At 38.1% G+C, this 20075-nt stretch overlaps 1 protein-coding gene across 1 annotated transcript in view; it reads left to right on the forward strand.

The window, feature by feature from the left end:
- Positions 1-704: 704 nt before the first annotated feature.
- The window catches only part of APLF (aprataxin and PNKP like factor), a 22748-nt gene continuing 3377 nt past the window's right edge, over positions 705-20075 (forward strand). Inside the window, exons 1-7 of the mRNA XM_009883930.1 lie at positions 705-839; positions 2240-2366; positions 5097-5275; positions 8050-8438; positions 14530-14655; positions 17193-17239; positions 18641-18679. Of these exons, the coding sequence (XP_009882232.1) occupies positions 741-839; positions 2240-2366; positions 5097-5275; positions 8050-8438; positions 14530-14655; positions 17193-17239; positions 18641-18679 (1006 nt within the window). The 5' untranslated portion in view covers positions 705-740. The remainder of the gene's footprint in view (positions 840-2239; positions 2367-5096; positions 5276-8049; positions 8439-14529; positions 14656-17192; positions 17240-18640; positions 18680-20075) is intronic.

The following is a 20075-nucleotide window of genomic DNA, read 5'->3' on the forward strand; positions in this document are numbered from 1 at the left end:
GGGCGGCAGTGGCTCCCCGACGGCGCTGTGCGGCGAGGGCAGCACTAAGCCGAATTTTCCCTCTTAATTCGAGGGAGGTGGGTAGCGGAAGGGCGAAGCGGCGGAGGAAAAAAGAATCGCAGTTTGGGTGCGCTCTCCACACTGGGATGCGTTTCAGACGCGGCGGCTCGGAGCTGCGGGGTTTGAAACCAGCGCCTGAGGATGCGGTGGCACCTGTGAGCTGTGGGCTTGTGGCCTTTGGTGAGAACCGGCCAAGAGGTGCTGGGTGCGTTGGGCATCTGATGCTGAAAACTGTACCTTAACGCCGTTACCTAACTCTTGGTGTAGAATCACGTTTTAGGAAGTTGCGCTGCTTTACGGTAGAGCAAATTGGAAACTGTAATTTCAGCCTTCTCGCAGCTTTGCCGCAGCAGTGACTAGTACAGATTGTGTGCTTAAACAACAAAACATCATACAGTCGGGGTCTGCAGCGATTGGAAAATCTTTGGGTCAAAATACTTTCAGTGGAAGGTGGAAAGGAAGGCATGTTTATTTCCTCTGTAAGTTGACATAAGACTATGTTACTTTCACTTTAGCAGTGTATCTATGGGAAACATTCAGACCAAGTTCTGCGTTTACGTGAAAAGTACATGTTTATGTTCATAATGAGTTTGGCTGGCTAAAAACTAATTTGCTTTCTCAGAAAAACAAAAAAATAGGAGGCTGATGCAGAAGAAGCACCAACTGTTCATCCTGTTGAGATGTCTTGTAGTCCATCGTTAATAGAACCAGCATGTTCCAACTGTGAGATACAAGCAGCTGCAAAAATGAGAAAAAATGACGCTACTTCCAGACGTTTGGTGGGTGCTTAATTTTGAAGTGAAATTTAATATTTGTAAGCATATGTTGGCAGTGAAGTAAAGGTGTTGTGTTTTCTAAACCTTTTCTTTTCTCCACCCTGAGAAGTAAACTCTGACAGAGTTGTATGCTCAAAATGTCAGTTCTTTTATGCTATACAAGTATATAAATACATTTTTGTTGTGTATTTAGGTTTATGGTAATTACGCTGCAGTAATTGATTCTCTGGAATGTACAAAAATGGCTGTTGCTACAGGAATATTTTAAACTAATGATACAATAGCTGAGTTCAGTACTGCAGAACCAAGTCTGTTTCTGGTCCCTGGTCTGTATCAGTAACCGTGCCGTAAGTACCTGTGAGGGCCAAGGGAAACGAATGACTGTTTTCCCAACCAACCTAAAAGCCTCTCAGATTTATATCTGGAGAGCGTGTGGTTGGACTATAGATGCCTTGTGCTGGCTATAAGTAATATTTCTTTATAGTGTACTAGCAGCCCGTTTCATTTGAATCGTACAGTTGTGATTGTGTGATTGTACGAGTGTGTTGTGGACATCCATCCAGACCCACAGATAAATAACTCTCCTGTTTTTCCCTGGCAGACAGCATCTTGTCCAGCAAAACAGAGTCCTCCAAGCAAAAATCTTTTGCTTTTTTTAAATGTTGCTGAGTAAAAACGGCTTCCAGACAGTCTGGGTGTGTGTATGGAGCAAGCGGGATTTTTCTTAGGTCTTCTGTTGTGTGTCCAGCAATATAGCGCTAAAAGGGACGCATTGGTCAACAGCATAGCGCAGTAGATAGCTATGTACAACAAATGAAGCATCAGCCTTTACTGTAGCTGACATTCCTGGGATGGATACTTACCTTTTAGTAAGTAGAGAATTCAAACTGATGGTGTTGCTTTCAGTACATAACATGACTGAACATGACTCTGGTGTATTTAATTTGTTTATAGTGTGGTTCCTTTCTGGAGAAGGGAATTGAGAGAACGTTAGCAAGACTTTTATGGGTTGGGTTTTTTTTTTTTTGGACAAATAGGCATTTGTTTGTTAAACCTTCCCTTTCTCTTATTTCTCTGTGTTGAAACTTTATAGCAAGATGCTGATACAGCTCTTCTATGAAACTTTCAATCTGTAGCCTTTTAATGTTTATTCCAAATGTCTAAACAGGTTGGGTTTTTTTACTACATGAAGGTTTCATGTAGTAGATGTTATTTTTCTGAGTGAGTAGGAACTGTAAAAAAAATAAAAAATAAAAAAAAAAATCAGGCAATGGACACCATTCAAAAAGTAGGTAGTTATCCAGGCTGCGTTTGAAGGGCATAACTTTCTAAACTTGTGATCTAGTTTTTTCCCTCCTCCTTTGTAACTGGAAAAAGGTACTAATCAGTAAATATTGTTTCAGGTTCCTCTTTCTGATGATAATGAAAGCGAACAGTCAAAATCTGTTCAAAGGAAGAGAGTGCTCCCATCCTGGATGCTGGAAAGAGATCTCCTGGTTCAGAGGATTTCTGAGCCTGTAATAAGAGGAGGTAGGTTTGCAGTGTAGTATGTTTCCATACCCATATGTGCTTTGATATAATTTTCTTAAATTATAATGGTGGTGGTAGAAAGTATTCATTTGTTACTTTTCTTTCCATATTCTGTGCCTGGCAGCTGACAGAGACTGACTTCTGTTATCTTCTTTGTCATCAGTCCTATGGGTGTGACAGAGCTCGTTCTGATCTGTTGATTTTCTTTCTCTTCTTTTTTTTTTTTTTAATGCCAGGGAACATACTGTCTTTGGACAGCTGAACGTCTGATATTCTGGAACCCTTTCCTATTAACTCACCTGTTTTGTTTAGTACGTAAATTCTATGTAGTTTCTGTGCCTTTAATTCTAAGCCTGCTCCACATTTAAGTCACTAATGTATTATCCTTCTAAATTTAGATTCTTCTAGTTTTGCATGTTTTAAAGTTGCTTTTTTTGGGTGGTGGTGTGTGTTAGTTTATTTTTAACTGTGACTGAATCAGACTTCATCATTTAGTCCAAAGTTTCTTCCTAGGAGGAGCAGTTCATCACATTGTAGTAGTTTCTTACCAGTATGAGGCATTCCCTCTTGTCCCTCCCACAAAAGGAAATTGCTGAATATACGATAAACTTCTACCACTGTGTATCAGCGGTAACAGCAGCAGAATACTGTGTTTGGTCACTATCAACGGGAGCCACAGGGGTGCCGCGTTGGCACAATCCCCAAAAAATTTTCTAGCACATCTGGCTTTGGTCCTGGGAGCTTGTAAAGAGTTCTAAAGCTGCCATTAGGCATCCTCTGTCACACTTACTGCAAGGCATTTATTGCTCTGATGACTTTTATTGAGGGAACTGAAGGACTGAAGAAATGAGAGAAGGAAAATGGCCAAGCACATTGCCAACGCTACTCTTGCGTTTCTGTATTTCTCACCGCTGAAGACGGCACCCCCCACCCTGCTTGGCGTTCTGTGGTGAGGCGTGAGGTGGTTTAGGTGCTAACTGCTGAGTTTCCTTCCTTAGTGTAAGTGTATGAACTGTGGCTGGTGTGCCTGTGTCCGCTCCTCCTTGTCCAACAGCTATTCTTTATGGCCTCCGTTTCCACCTGTGCTTTCTGCTGAGATGATGTAATGGAAAAATTTGGCTCTTGATGCCCAAGCAGGCCTGCAGAAGTATTTCATGTACTGTCTCACCAATTGCTTCTTATCTCCTGTAGTAAATGCAGGTGTCTGCACGGATTGACCTGGGCAATTCTGGCTTTATACACCTCTGTCGTATGCCATTGGCTACCCTGTCTATTCCTTTCCTCAAAAGCTAATTTTGAGAAAATTGTAAGAAGCAAAAGAAACTCTACTTTTTTTTTTTTTTTTTTTTTTTCTTCTTCCTCTCCAAATCTAGATTGTTCCCTGCTGGCTTATTCCCTCGGGTGTAGAAATTGCATGTACCAGAGGACTGCCACTGGCTGTGTTGTTGTTGAGTCCTGCACTAGGGTGATCGTTTTCTTATGTTTGGTTGTTGGGGTTTTTTTTTTTGAGTGGCCTGGGGTTTTTTGTTTGTTTGGTTTTCCTCCATAAGTACTATAAAGTTTGTTATATATGCGTATACAAGGTTTGTTTCAAAGACTGAATGTTTTGAGCACATAGGTGCAGAAACTTGGAGCTATGTGTGCAAGGGGTATCTGTCTGCTGCTGGACCTTGAGGGAGCTACGGATACGTATGAACACTGTTGGAGCGGTTTGAAAATTTATCATGTGAGATAAAGCAGCTTAGGATGGGCTGCTTTAATATAAACGACCAATCTCTTCTGCAGATCTAAAATGTTTCCTTAAAATCGTGAAATGATTTGCATCTTTTTAGGGTGGTATTGGAGGGAAAGGTAGAGATTAAAATGAAAAGGCTGCCCTTTTGTTTCTCTTCTGCATGTCTTCCTACTGGAAAGGGAACACAGATTTGTTGTTTTGAAATGAGACATTAACATCTGGAAAAATTCCTTGCTTCCTGCAGATGTCTCTGGCATGGCTGTATTTTTTGAAGGGGGAGAGTTGCAAAATAGCATTGAGTATCTACCTTCTGAATGCGTTTTGCAGCTGATGGAGCTATAATAAAATCGGCACAATGGCCCTAGCTGTCTCCCAGCTATATATCCAGAAAATACTACTTCAGTACAGAGAACTTAGGCAAAACTTTTGCTGCCTTTCTGTTGGTTACTGGCTGATGAAATAGTCAACTGCGATGTGGTTGACTGATCAAGTGGGCATACCCTGATTTTGCCATGTCCTAATTAATTGATGTTTGTGTCCATAAACTGGGTCTGAAGTGACATTTATATGAAAGGTCTGTGGTAAAAAGTCGCTCTTGGACATTTGGTTTACTTGATCAGCTCCTATTGTGTCAATGAAATTGTCAGTCATACTGATACAGTCAGTCCAGAATATTCTTTGCCACGTATTTATTGTCTTCCTTTAAATTTCCCCCTCAAGCATCTGTTTCATTCTAAAACATACTTTTTTTCAAGCATATGTTTCATTCTAAAACATACTTTTTTCCAAGCATCTGTTTCATTCTAAAACATACTTTTTACTCCTATAAGGAGGAAGTCTAAAATGTATTGTTGAAACAGCACATGCACAACTGCTGCTATTTCTCATGCTTTTTGCCCAGTGTTCTGCTTCGATGTAGCTTTAGTTCTCTAATGTGGTCAGGATTTCACTGTAAAAGTTGCACTCTAAAAGTACCCTTTTATTTTTCTTTTAAGGTAGTAGAATGAAAAAAGGCCAAGGAAGGGGAGAAAGTAATATGGAATCATTAAAATCGGAAGTAGATGTGCAGCAGATTAAAAGATTAGCTTCTGAAGAAACTATAGAGGATTTTGAAGGTGAAGAGCAAGATCAAGGGAAAAGGACCTGTCTTTCCATCCCTGTTCCTTCATCGCAGGTAGTTTTTTGGCTCAGGGCTGAAGCATGGTATTTCAAAAAATGAGAATGTAATTGGCAATGTCATGTTGAAGGTTGGGTCTACAACGTAACTGTGTGTTCTGCTTGTGATACGTTGTTTAAGAGTTGTTTTGAAATGCCAGTCCCTTGGACAGCTCTATAGCAAGCGTCCTGGAAGCCTTCAGGATGTGGTTTTCTGCACTTCCTTCTCGGGGTCTGGGATTTAGGTCCTGAACGTTCCCCAGAAATGCCAGACTTACAGCTTTACAGCAAGAGGCTGGAAGACGCAGGCCAAACTACTAGTCCTAGGAGTGGCTCAGTGCGTGCTTTCTTTTTCTGAGAACCCTTTGGGGACAGATAATGGTGTGACACTGACGTAATGCGACACTGGACTTTGCCCAAACTACTGCCGTTCTAGCAGGTGAAGTTATATGGTCAGAAAATTACGGTATGTGGTTTAGCAACTGCTACGTTTTGAAGAAAGCTGGCAGGGAGTGTGCTGATGCCACGATCTCAAAATTCGAGGCAAAAAAAAAGAAAAGAAAAATAAGTGATCTGAAATGCAAAACTATCCATGGCAGTGATGAACAGACGCTTCCGTCTAGCTGGCCAATGTGTCTGTGTGTCTTTAAAGTACGGCTGCGTTTATAGGCAGTTAAATGCTTACTGATAGCACCCTGCTAATAATGCAAAGAGAAGGGTCATTATCAAAGACGGAACATATTCTGGTGAGAGCAAAGCGAGGCTTTCACTGACTTTTTAAGTGAACAACCTGGGGAGGTGTTTCTGATCTCTAGCATTAGAATTGCTTGGATCTGTTATAGGATCTTATACTTAAAATACTATTATTTGGTATGCCTCATCAGTTTTGACACTGAAAACAATTGGGGGTTGGTTTTGGTTTTTAATTAAATCTCAAGGTTGATTGAAGTGATCTACTCATGGAGAGCATACCTTTCAGGGTAGTTTTGATGTAACATAGTGGTATCTTTTAATCCGAAAAAGCATTCTGAGCGGTGAGCTTTGTTGGCTAGGTACATTAATACCAGCTGCAGTGCCATTTTCTCTATGTCAAATTATAAGGTGAGGACAACATAATGAATTATTTAAATTTGTAAGTATGCAGCCTTACTTATTTTCTCCTAATAACTTCATAAATCATGTTTATGTCAAGCACAGTGTAAGAAACTGCCTTCGGAACTTTGCAGAAAAAATAATGGGTTAGTGCAAGCAAAAGTAATAATTATAGAGAGTTCTAAAACATTGGAATTTTGATATTAAAACCAAAACTATCCTCCTGCTGTCATATTTAAGGCGGTTGAGAAAATCTGCTGTAGGGTAGGAAGTAAAAAGAATCTTAATTCTTCCAAGTGCCAGCAGCCACCAGATGGCAGTGAGGGCACATACTCATTATAACCGGTGCCAATAGAGCTGTTGTCTCTGGTTTTACTTGATTGCAACCTGTTTTTTAACTAGTCGTAATAAAAGTGAAAGTGTTTAGTCTCATTATATACAATATAGGCAATGGATTGAAGTACGTAGTAGAGAAGTCACAAGTGGGAGTGGGAAATTAGAGTAACTTAGTCCTCCTTTTGTAAAAAGAGAACTAATTTCTTAAGCTGCAGTTGTTTGCTGAGCCTAATTTTGGGAGTCTTCGATAAGAGAGTCATCTTTGTCTCCAATCTGACTTACTAAATATGCTGCTGTGAGGATGATTTGATGTTAATGCTGACTTTGTCCTTTCTTAATCATGTTGCTGCTCAAATGTAATTGTCTCTGGTTTTGGTTAACATTTTTTAAGACTTGCATTGAAAGGAACAAAATCAAACAGGAAACCACCAGCTGGTTTTCAAGCTCTGCCAAACACTTCCTTGTAAACTAAGTGTAAATTTACTGGAGGGGAACCTAGATGATCAATGGTAGAGAGCAGAGACCTTTGAATAGTTCTGTAGTGTATCAAAAGTAGTTCAGCCTTCAGGTATGCTTCCAGGTAACGTCTTGGTTGTTGGGACAAGTTCCTGTCTTGGTTATGCATCTCATTCTTTTTCTGAAGCACACATCTCTTATTTTAAGTGTGCATATGTTCCAAAATGTAAAATACAGTGTTTGTCAAAAGTGAAATCGTTGCCTGATGGTATCTACTGACAAAACTGTTTTATGATTTAGAGTCCTGAGCTGAAGCACTTAAGATGTATCGGGGTGGGATTAAGCTCCAGGTGTATATAATGAATTCCCATCTATCTCCCATATATAGATAAATATATATCCCATATACCTTGGTACTTAAGGGATTAAAATTGATTCTTGTATAGGAATGTATGTTCTTCTGTTCTTCTACGTCTACTGTATCTTCACATGTATAAACACCCATTCACTTTCAGGAGCAGTACTTTTAATTGAAAGTTAATTTAAGCTAAAGTCCTTGGACTACTCACAAACTGAAGTGGTGAGAGAGGAGCCTGTCTGTGTTGTGAGCCAACTGAAGCTGTGCATAGGAGCTCTGGGATAAGTTTTTTTGTAAACTGTGTGTTCTTAACTTGAGTCTCTTATTCAGCAGCTGTATTTTGCAGCTAACTGCAGTTTGGAAGGTGGAGTAGAAGGTTTTAAAGGGTGGACCAGATGATCTTTTGAGGTCCCTTACAACCTGGCTGTTGTTCTATGGTTCTCTGATTTTGAAAACCGGAATGATGAGATGAGGCAGAGTTTGACCTTAAAGCTTTTAATTCTGAAGAGTGTAAATTTTCAGGTCCTTCAAAATGTAACCTTGTTCCACAGAATACATCTGGATTTCCCCTTGAGAGTACCATGAGAAACATGGAAGGAAATGGCAAGACTGGAATAAAAAACACTGGAAGTTCTCTGGAAAAAAATGATAGGCAGCTGCATAGTAAATGTCCTAAAAGAATAGGTCAGAGCTCCAGTAAAAGAAATGTAATTGAGGAAACAGAAAACAAAGACCAGATTACTGGTTCTACAAGCCAACAAGCTCACTGGGGCAGGACTTCCCAATATTTTGGTGCCCAGGAAGGGATTCTTGAGCCTGATGCAAATCTGGATTACAAGACTGAGATTTCTGATTCAACCAGAAGTGCAGATGCTTCAGAAAGCTCCAAACAGATCAAGCGTAAGAGGACACCTTGCATGTATGGAACAGGCTGTTACAGGTAAAGCAAAATTAAAAGTAGCTTAAGATAGCTTATTATTAAGAAGTAATGTATTAACTATGGAAGAGAAAACAGTAAAGTCGTTACAAGCTCTGATTTGAAAAAAAATCTTTTGGTAATCAGCGGACTGATGAGAAACAAATGGCATAACAATAACTTTGAAAGTATAAAAGGAGAACCTAGGATGTCTTGCTAACTGCTAATATAACCCAAACAAGGGATGAAGTACTTCAGCAAATTAAAAGATGAGGATAAGAAACAAAGGTCCATTTTAAAAAGAAAAGAAATAAAAAAACTCCCTGTGTGTACAGTACGTGTACCAGCAGGAAGAAGAGCTGTAAATAGTTGAAATGCCCACCATAGACCCTGTAGGCTTGTTTTGTTACCAGATGAAGCTTTTATGAAAGATGATTGTATTTATTGAAGTTATTGCATGCTTTGTGGTCTGAATATTTAAAATACTTATTATTTGTAATCCCTAAATAACCCAGAACTACAATCTGCCTTTTTTTTTTTTTTGGTAATGCTTTCAGTCCCTCCCTAAAACCAGAACAAGGCATACTTACAAACTCCACGTTAACCCTTACCTGGTCAGTGTCTTTGGTAATACTTCAAGTGAAGGACAATTTTTTTTTTTCCTTTTTTTTCTCCTACTCATATCCTCTCACTTCGTGGTGAAATATCTGTCATACAAATGTTCTGTGAGTTACAAATGATCCAGTGAAGTTCAAAACACCAGTGCTGAGTGCCTGGCCTCCTGCTAGTTCTTTCTGCCCGGAAAAGATCTGGAGGGCCAGTGCCCTGTGTTGATATATCGAAGAGAAGATACAACTCTAGAGGTGGTCCTGAGGCTAGCAAATGACCAATGACCTGAGGATTGTGTTTAGGAGAAGGCTTTGAGCTCTAGATAAATCTCTCTAGACTGTAAGCACAAAAGCTAGGGCTTATCCAGGAAACAGGGGGTCCTGTGATATATATTTTTTTTTTTTTTCTCCCCCACCTTATTTTTTTCCCTCAAGGGGCTTGAACAATAGGAACAAGTGAGGTTGTTTAGAAAACAAACACACACAAGTAAATGGATTCTTGTTTATGTTTGATGTGTCAAATCAAAAGTGTAAAGCTGTTACTTTAACAAACACGTCAGCTTTCCAGCTTTCTTGTGGCTTTTTTTCACATATCTCAAGTTTTGCCCATAATATGATGAAAACATGTTTTATTAGGCAGTTAAGCTCATCCACAGTAGTACAAATGCAGCCTCTAGTTTGCTACAGCTACTTCTAATTTTGCTAAGGCAAGTTTTCCCCTGTATGGGAGTTAAGCTGATTTAATGCTCTAATATGCTGAAGGATTCCTAATGTTTAGGAAGACAAATTTTAGCTACAGTTAATATGGAATAGGAGTCTGTATGTGCACATTTGTTCTTGGGTCTTTATTCTAAAACTTTTGGCAGCAGTACTTTTGGAAAGTATTGCTTTGTAAGCAAAAAGAATGCTCTGGAGTAACACAAAATCTTCTGTTGAAGAAGTTTGTAAATATGAAGTATCAAAAACATCAGTTTTGATCTGCTGGAAATGTCGTCATGAGACTAAACAGCAAAAGAAGTATGCTGTGTAGTCTGTCTTAGTATTTGCTTTTGATACAAGACAACCAAGGAGTTTTTCTGCATCAATGGCATAGCTATATTACATTAAAGCAAGTCATTGCAGTTACCCATATTTCTAACAGCAGATGTATGCAAGTGTGACGTGACTGGGTGCTTTGAAGGAACGCATTGATAGCATAATCAGTTTTTCTTTGTGTAGTGTTTTTCTTGAGCAAAAACTAGTTTTTGGAGTTGCTAATGAAGAGGAGCTGCTTTGAGTGCTCTTTTCAGTACAATGGGTAGTTGGTTTCCCTCTCCTTCATTACTTTAACCTTATGAAAGGTGTCTTCCAACAAGATGTGCTGTAGAAATCAACATCTTAAATGATGTTGATTAAATGAGTACTTCTTTGGTAACTGTAACATTTCCTTAAAGTGGTTTTTTTTTTTTCCTAGGTGAGGTTTCTTATTCATAAAACGTCATTTATCCAATGACTGAATGCTCTTCAGAGTTCTAGTCTTTATTTTGTAAACTCCTATTAGGAGATACTTGCCATGTGGATATGACTTTGGCACCTTTGGCACATGCCTAGTAAAATAGAACAAATTGAAAAGATGAAATGCTAGTTCTGTTGATTTCATTATATTTCTCTTACACATATCTTCAACATTTAGGAAGTAATTTTGTAACCCATAGTTCAGTTTCTTCATTTATGAATTTGAAAACACTGCTTTTGAAAGAATCGAGCTTGATGCACACCTTTTGCTCCAGGGATTCTTCTTGCCATTGTCATTCAGTGTCAGATTCTCTTTCTGAGGCAGCCTGAAGCTTTACCAAATTGAAAGAAACTATTGTTACCACCAGGAGGCAAAGTGCTCTGTGTATGTTATATCTGACTGTATTTGTTGTCAAGGAACTTGCTCTTTGAATACTGTCTTGTGTTCATTTTCTTGTCTGCTGCTTGTTTTTCTGAACTGGGAAGGATGGGGAATTAAAAATAAATCCAAACACAACCCCCCCTTTTCAAAGGCTGCATAAGAGTATGGTAGATCTGAACTCTCATCTCTAAAACCGTAACCCGCAATTTTTGTCCACACTGGGTGTGTGTAAATCTTCCCCGTAGCTGTCAAAGCAGGACACACTCAACCAACCTTTGGGTTTGTATATGCGTTCTTGTAAATACTTTGCTTTTTGTTTGTTTGTGAAAATAAGTATTTTTCCTTTCACCTTAAGCTTTTAAATCTGGCAGCTGACGACCTCCATCTGTCCTTTTGAGTCCTGTCTTCTAATAAGACTTACAACTTAGAACTTACAAACATCTTAAGCGCAGCTGTAGCATAACTTCAGGCTTGAATTCTATGGCTTTATAACTACTGCTGGCAATTCATTACATCTTCACGACCAGTTTCTTTAGTAGCTGAGAAAAGAAGCCCTTGAAATGGCAGAGGTCTTCTGCATGTGATTATGAAGAGCCAGGGATTCTGACCTGATCAGTTAAACTTGCTTTAGAAAAAGCTTTTAAGTAGCTTTTGGTAGCTGCACGGACAAAAAACTGTCTTAAATATTTCACTGAGCAATACTCAACTTCTGCTTGAGATGGCTGCATTGATTCTGAATTATTTGTATAATTATTATTTGTGTAATTTTCTGCATCTTGAGGTGTGAGTACATGAACTCAGAGCTTCTGTGAAAACAAAGTTCCAGTAACTGTGAGTATATTTACGAGAAGGCAAATCTCCCATAAAACTTTATTCTTAAAGTAGGCTTTTAATTGGTTGATTTTCTGTGAGTAAAGCCTAATGATTTTGGTTTGATCAAATGAATAACATATTCCTGTGCAGTGAGGTTTTGTTGTGAAACTAATTAATGTTGGAGTGCAACTCACAGTGTGATAGATGTTGTGCTCTTAACTTTTGTGTCTTAAAAAAACCAACCCCAAAACCAAACAAAAAACCTCGAAAAAGCCAAACCCTTAATAAAAGGAAGAAGCTTCGCATTTTTGCAAGAAGGGAAAATGATTGCTTAATATAAGCTATGCACTTCTTTGCTTCTGTTTATTTTGCTGGATATCGTTGCACAACACATAGAAGTGGAGTAAGTACAAATTATCCAGGTAAAGGTAATATAAAATACGATGTTTCTGCTGGTCTTGAGCATCTGAAGTACAACGTGTTTAAGATGCTTCATAGGTAATGTATAATTCGAGGAGCATCATCCACAGGCCCAAAGAATCCTGAAGTCTTCTGATAGGGAGTGTACATCGAGACCCTTTTGTTTCTCCTCCTCCTTCCTCCCATACTACTTCCTTTTTCTTTTTTCTTTTTTTTTTTTTTCCCCCCTCTCCTCCAATAAGGGCTGTTTGGTGTTGTCCAAGTAGGTTTCAAAGTAAATTTTTGCAAGGAAATGGGTATCTCCTAAAATACAATAGTTTGGCTAAGTGACAGCTATTAAGCCTTTTTTCCTTGGTGTTTATGATGCTGTATGTATCTTATTGTAGGAATAAATATAAAAATGATTTCACAGAATATTAGTTGCTTCTGTATCCCTTTGAGAAGATGAATCGTGTCTCAACTGACTCAAAATTCTTGCTGATATTGCTAATAAGCTAGCTTCATGCGTTGAGAAAACAAAGCAAGTGGCCTCTAAAATGACTTGGTTTCATTCCATTTATTTTTAAATTGGAAAATAAGTAGGCAGCCAGCCTGAATTTGGTGTAAGTGACATTTCCTGAGAACTTGTGGTAGATTAAGTGTCTGGTAAATGCAATCTTGCAATGATTTCTAGTGAAACAGTATTTACTTACCCTACAGTTTGCAGAAATTAACAGAAAAGACCAGGACAAGAAGTTTGTCACCTATGTAAATAGACCCAAGGGATGCTGGGTCTTTGATAAGTAGCTCATTGAAGAGTTTATCTGTCGCTTGCTTGTTTAGCTTCCTGAGTGAAAGATAGCAGGCAAATGGAGATTGGAAGTATTCATACTAAATATCTAATTGTTTTCGAATGCCTAGAAGGAGGCCTGAATGGCTAGTAAAGCTCACAGTACTTAAGTAATCATTTTTAACAGAAGCTTTTTTTTTTCTCCTTATGGTAGTAGTTGAAATGCTGAAATCAACGTTGGCTGTCTCTTATAAAGTTCATAAGAGGTAGTTGTGAATTTAAAGGAAAGAATGCCTGTGGTCATTGAGGAAGCTGTTGTGTGTGTAACTAGATACATAACATTTTTCTGACTTTGTGTTTCTAAATGCAGCTGTAACAAGTGTAAAGTAAAGCAGTAATCACTCTGTAGTTTAAAGTTGTCATTCCTCTTGCTTGAGGCAAGCAGTTCACTTTTATAATTTGCACAAACACATTAAAGATTATGTACTCTGGGAATTAGCGTGGAAAATCACTGAAGTATTTTGTGGATGTCTCTTGGAAAATAATTTATTAAAATATCTTACTTTCCATGCTCTTAAATATTATGCTTGGGAAAAAAGTGTGTCTAAAAGAAATCATAGGGAAAAAGTAGATTTGCTTTTGGTACCAGTATGTTTTGACATAATTTTTGTGGTATGTTTTGGTCTGTCACATGAATTTCTCCTGAAGTCGTAACCTGTTTTTCTGTGTTCTTTTTAACATCACTTACAGAAGTTTTATAATGCAAACTCTTCTCTAAGTAGTGTTGTTATGGCTGCCTTGTCTTGTACGGTGTGTCCAAACATATTGCCTAGAAGCAGTAGAAGTGTTCTTTTAATGATGCATATATTTGTATTCACTACTCGCTCCGCTTGGATTCAACTGTGTAAGTGTTGCAGAGCAAAAAGTCATGGATGTGCTCTCATCACTAACATTGGTGTGACTCAACTACATGCACGGCTGTTATGTCTTATTGTACAACTTTGTCGTCATTGTAATTTGATATTTCAACTAAAACGTCATGGTAGGCAATCAAACTCAACAGCATAATGTAATATCCAATAGACTGCTCCATCTGGAATAATATGCCGGCATTTGAAGTATTCAAGTGAGTAGTAATTTGCATACGGAACAGAAATAATAGTTGAGGCAGAGGGCCTGAAGCCAATACCTGATAACCCAAAGATGTGGGGAGTCTTTAGTACTGCAGCTCTTCAGCTGCCATGTGTTGGCCCTTCCAACTTGTGCTAAGACTTCACGTAGAAGTTTCCATCGCACTTCGATACTCCAGAGGGAGTTATAACTGAGCAAGTTGTCTACTGAGCAAGACTCATGCTATATGACTACATCAGTAGATTGTATACATGTTGGAGATCTAACACTTAAAGCCGATGGCGAATAGGAAAATTCCTGCTTTAACCTCCTTTGCAGCCTGTGCAGAGACAAAGCTTTTCTTCAGGAAAGCAGGTCTTACCTTCTGTATAAAGTTAAACATTAAAAGCTCTTTTTTTTAATGTAACCACAGAAAAATGAGTTGTCACACGCTTCTTATCTCCACTTCTCGTGTTTAAATGGAACAGTCAGTTCTCGATATATGTTTGTCTTTTGCAGGAAGAATCCCATTCACTTTCAGCAGTTCAGTCACCCTAATGATGATGACTATCATGAAACGGAGATTGTAACTCAGGATAACAATGATAACCGACCCGAATGTCCGTATGGAACGGCTTGTTATAGGTAAGAAACACTGTACAAAATGCCTTTTCTTGTTTTACAGGTTAAGAATGTTACTGGCGTTACAAAATGACAATAAAATAATGAGTAATTCTTGATGTGAAATCTTGAGCGTAGCCTATCATTATAGCTCTTTCTAAAGTCTCACTGCTTTCTGAAATCTACTGTGGACAGACTGCTACCTTTAAAGTACCGAAGTCTGTGCAAAATATTTGTTAGTGATTTCAGCCAGTGAACATGAAAACTTGACTTTTGGAACCTATTCAATAACCTAGAGATCAACACTTCACTTGTCAACATGTAGTAAACGGTTCTTTTTTTATATAAACAATAATTTATAGTAAACTGTTCTTTTCTTTTTTTATATAAACAATAATTTATAGTTACATGTTGTTCTTGATATGTAACTTTTAGTTTAAATTTTGATAAAGTATTTGTTGAGATTTTGTACAAAAACTTTATTTTTATAGTCACTGTTTGATTTGTTAGAAAGCATAATATAGGTAACAACAATAAAATCCAGTTATGGCTGACTGCAGTTTCTTTTAAGCACTGTTGATTTACTTCAAAAGATTTTTTTTATTCCATTTTGTTTCTCAGTGTCTAGGTTTTACACTTTTATTTAGCAGAGTTTTGATGACTGCTGTGTAATCGACGCAATGGACAAAAGGATATATTTTGAGGCAATAGCACTTCTGTGGGGGCCTATGGAAATTAACAGCTGCTGTTAATAAAGATTTGACTGAGCAGAAACACTTTGTCCTCCCTCTCCCAGAATGTGTGATGAGCCTAAAGAGCGTGTTCTGTCTGAAATGTAACAAAGTGAGGGTAGCTTTTAAGACAAAGCCATGTTATATTCAGCTAATGCAGAAAAAGTGTTTCTCTTCTGAAAAACATCTATGAAGTGAATTTCTCATCCAAGGATGAGAATTATTCCAGTAATGAAATTGCTAACATACTTTTCAGGAGTAGAATGGATGCTGTATCATAAGCAAAACTCTCTCCTTCCAGATAAGACAATCTCTGTGCTGTATTAGTTGATCATTTCTTAATCTGTTTCATTCCTTGGAGGTAGAGGAAAGGAGGCACCGTGAAGCAATGATAATTCTTTCAACAAAGCAACAGATGCAATTTGAAGGTGTTTTTTGTTATTTTTGTTGTCTTTATCTGTTGGCTACTATGAAGGGAGCAAAATTAAATGATCTAAATGCTATGCCTTGGGCTGAGATATAGTGGTCTGATGCTGACGATAGTAATAAAACACTGAAATAGGCAATTCTTTTTGTTCCAGTACAGTGTATTTCCATTTTTTATTCAGAGAACTATCACTTCTATCTATCGCACACGTAAAGTACTTCAGAATGGCAGTAGCTATAGAATTGTAAATCAGTTTGAAGCGTGTGAATTTGTTACAAGTGAGACATAAAAATAAGATTTTTCTACTGAAGACTAATGGTATTACTCTTCTTTGAAGAATAAGAAAACCTAAATAAGCAAGTGATCTTACAAGGCAGTCTTCACAGCAGGTTATTTTGTAAAATATACAAAAACTTCTGCAGTTGCAGAAATTCATCTCCAGTTTCAAGCAATGTCATGTGGTATGTCATTCTTAAATAGTGGGCTTTAGTTGTTGCTTATTTTCAGAAGCAAAAATTAGGACAACTGAACTGGTTTTCTTCCAAAGTTAGAGATATTTTTTTTTTTTTAATTTTCTGCCCAAAAATAAATCGAGTTAAAACTATTTTAATATGCAGCCCTGAGAAAAGCCTCGAACAGTGCAGGTTAGCACAGTGTAAGTTAACCAAGTTACAGCATTAGAGAAGTGTTGGATAACGGGGGTGTGTGTGTGTGTGTTTGGAGATCAATGACCTGGATCACAGCCTGAATGAGGGGGACATGTATTGCAGATCCAAGAGGAAGTTGACTGTAAATGTTCTTTCATTGCTTTGATGCTATTTTTTATAGAAGACATACAAACTTGTAAATTGAATTTGCTGGATTGCAGCAGCATATTGCAGAAGTGAGTAATCTCTCTGAAGAATCCTTTTGTGGCCTCTCCCCAAGACCTTTAAAACAAGCAGGTCTTTCCAAACTCTTTAATTTTCCCAAACTACTTAATTTGTAGCCTTATGTTTCAGAATGTGGAAGCTATGCCTGGATGTCTCAGACCTGTAATGCGCTGTGCATGCACCAGAAGTTAAGTTCTGGTTTCATTTTTAATGAGAGTAAATAACTGGATCAGTTCTTACTATGCTGAACAAATGCATCTTATCATACAACTTTGAAAACTATCTCATCTCTTGGTTTTGATCAGCCATCTTTTTTTTTTTTTTTTTTTAATGCTGAACCAAGAGGAACTCCTATTTAACCTGATTTTTTTCCCAGCCTGCATTCCGCAAGAGAGACTGAAGTAAGGCACTGGTCACAGAATTTTATTTTAAAAAGAAATGAACATTATCCATAAAATACCAAGGAGTTCCAGGCTTGTTAAGTGTGGAACAAGGTGACAAATCAAGCTTTTACTGTTTTCTTCTTTGCAGGAAGAATCCACAGCACAAGCTAGAATACAAGCACAGCGCACCTCCAGGTGAGCCAAGTTGTTCGATGTAGCTCAAAGTGTGGGGGGCGTGAAACCCCAAACCCCAGTATTGGATACCAAAAATTGGGACTAAAAAGCTTTCAGCTGCTGTAAGGGAAAAACACTGCATTTGCAGCTTACTTGGTGTTGCCCTGCACCCTTGCGCTTCTTAAGTACGAGGTCTTGCCCTTGTTTGAGATGAGGAAGGTTGCTTGGCCACTGCAAACTTGCACTCGCGTTGTCAAATGGTTTTTCACCTGAAGCGAGGTGGCCGGGGTCAGACACAACTGACGTGGTTTGTATGCCTTTGTATCATACATATTGACAAAAAAACTGTGTGACTATTTAATATTGAAAATTAAACATGGTATAGCGTGATATTACCGGATCTCTGTATTCTACTTCCTCCACTCAGAGCTGGAGTATTACAATAAAAACAGGGAATATATGTGTTACTGAAGTATTTAGCAACATTTCAAATGGGTACTGCAGTAAATTACTTCTGTAGCTTTTCTCCCATCCCCATAGGAAAGTACGCAGAAATATTTTGTTTGAACTGTATAGATTTATATCTTACGATTTCATGCTTTTTATTCTTATTTTTGTTTTGATAGGAAATCCTCAGGTAACATACAATTTTAAAGTCTTGTGATGCTCTAAAACAAACATTGCAAGCATGTCTGTCATCTTTTTATTTTATTTTTATTTTTTATTTTTGGACCTGTGATTTTCTTAGTGAGAGAACAAATCTTTGCATATATGTTCTCTTGAGGCTTGCAGGCTCGCGGACAATATAATTAAAACTGAATCTGAGTTTCTATTCTAAAATTTTCTAGTCTTTATATGCCAGTCTAGTCTTGTTGAAAAACACAGGGGAATGTACTGTTTACATTTTGTCTGCTGTTAACGAATTCAAAGAAATACTTTGCATTTTTTATGCTTTTTCTTGATTATTGGACTTGTAGATTTTCTTCTACTTGAAATCCCAATGCAATGAACAATAATTCAGAGCAGAACAGTTATGGAAATGTAATAATAATGTATTTTAAAGAATCAGGTTTATGACATTATTAAGGAGAAATTACATTTATGGAAACAATAGTGCAAGATATTCAAATGCTTTGAAATATTCCAATTTTCTACTTAAAAAAATCAACCAGTATCAATGACATTTGTCTACAGATGGCATGGTTCATAATAGTAAGAACAGTTCATGTGGGTAATCTCTCAGGAATCCTTCAATACAAAACCCGGTGCTTTTGGGCAGCAGAGTAGTTTTTGTACTTGTAAATACAGCAGAACCATTGCAGCATTTATTTTAATAGGTCGGTCTTCTATTGTAGCAACCTTGATGAATAACCCTTATGTGAGCTTGTACTCTCTCCTGACTAATAACTTTCCTTTCTTTAGTAACTGAAAGAGGAACCCGACAACGGACTTCAAAAAATGGTATGTTCTAATGTTATGAATGGGCACATCAGCATGGGACACAACCGATCTGCTTTGGTTTTGGGGCATGTAATAGTGCTGGAGTTGCTTGATAATACTTAACCTGAGAAGGTAGTCATTATTTCGGTAAAACCCTGCTTGCTTTTTCACAACTAATAGTGCCCACATTGGATTTGTGCCAGGCTTCTTGGGTCAGCATGCCTGTACTTCCCTGGAACCAGACGAGAAAGCAAATGAATGTTTTAAGGAGAGACGTGTGGCTAAGTTGATTCTTCCTTCCTTACACAGGGGTCATAATAAGATGAAAGGAATCCAATATTTCATCCAGGAATCCATATTTCAACTAGTTAAGGTTGCCCTGTAAAGATTGATTTCTCTTGAAACATTGAGATATTCCTTCTGCGTTGCACTGACCTTTGAATAACTTCCAAGTGATATCTGTGCATGTGTTGATGAGCTTTTCTTATACTTACTATGAGGTATCGATGTTTCAGGTATCGATGTTTCAGGTAAGATACTGCCTTGTTTGGACTAAAGTGTATAAGAAAGTTAATGCCTTTGAGTTAGGGGCAGCTTTCACTTTAAACCACATGTGTATCCTTCTTAATTTAGTTTCTAGTTGTCAGTGAGGATTACGTTAGTAGCACAGGCAAGCTCTCAAGTCTCTCTTGAGAATGTAATTTTTAATATTGTGTATGAGTATCTTCTCCATTTACCAGTGGCCCACCCAGCTTGCTTTGCTGCTGCCAGCAGTGTTAACTTATATGTCGTGGGTGCATAGACTCCAGTTTTAAATATCCTTTAGGTCTGTTTCCAGGCTTCTGTTGTGTCGCAGCATCCACATGTGAAGCTTTCTATTTTTTCTAAAATAATTTAAAAGTGAGCTTTAAAGAGCAGTCTGAAAATCCAGTGATGTGCCGTCTTCGCTTTCACTAGCCTAAAGAAGGCATAAGGATGTGGAACTGCTGCATCTCAAGAGGAAGTGGGAACTGACTTGTCTTCCTTGAGATCACCAAGGTGTAGCTGGGCATTTCCTAAAGAAATCTTCAAAACAGAGAGATCTACCTTCTAGAGAAAATAAATAGAAGTGGGAATAGGTGTAGTTACTTTTCTAGGCAAAGTGTTTTGGCCTCCATTTCGGTTGGGGGGGATGCAAGAGGTTGCTTTTATACTTTCTGCTGAGACATTTCTTTCCAATCCTATTTCCTTATCTTGTATGCTTGCACTTGTGCTATCACTGAATGCTCGATGTGGTTGTATCTGTGCACTAGCATATTGTGAAGCATATTTGTTACCTGCCTCTTTCACCGCATCCCGTGATGCAAGTACCAGCCCCATCTCGATCTCTGCTCCCTTGTAGAAATGTGTATTACAGTGTGGTGAGAATTGTTAGCAG

The sequence above is a fragment of the Charadrius vociferus genome, unplaced genomic scaffold (assembly GCF_000708025.1).
Source record: "Charadrius vociferus isolate BGI_N301 unplaced genomic scaffold, ASM70802v2 scaffold1064, whole genome shotgun sequence".
In the NCBI taxonomy this organism is placed as follows: domain Eukaryota; kingdom Metazoa; phylum Chordata; class Aves; order Charadriiformes; family Charadriidae; genus Charadrius; species Charadrius vociferus.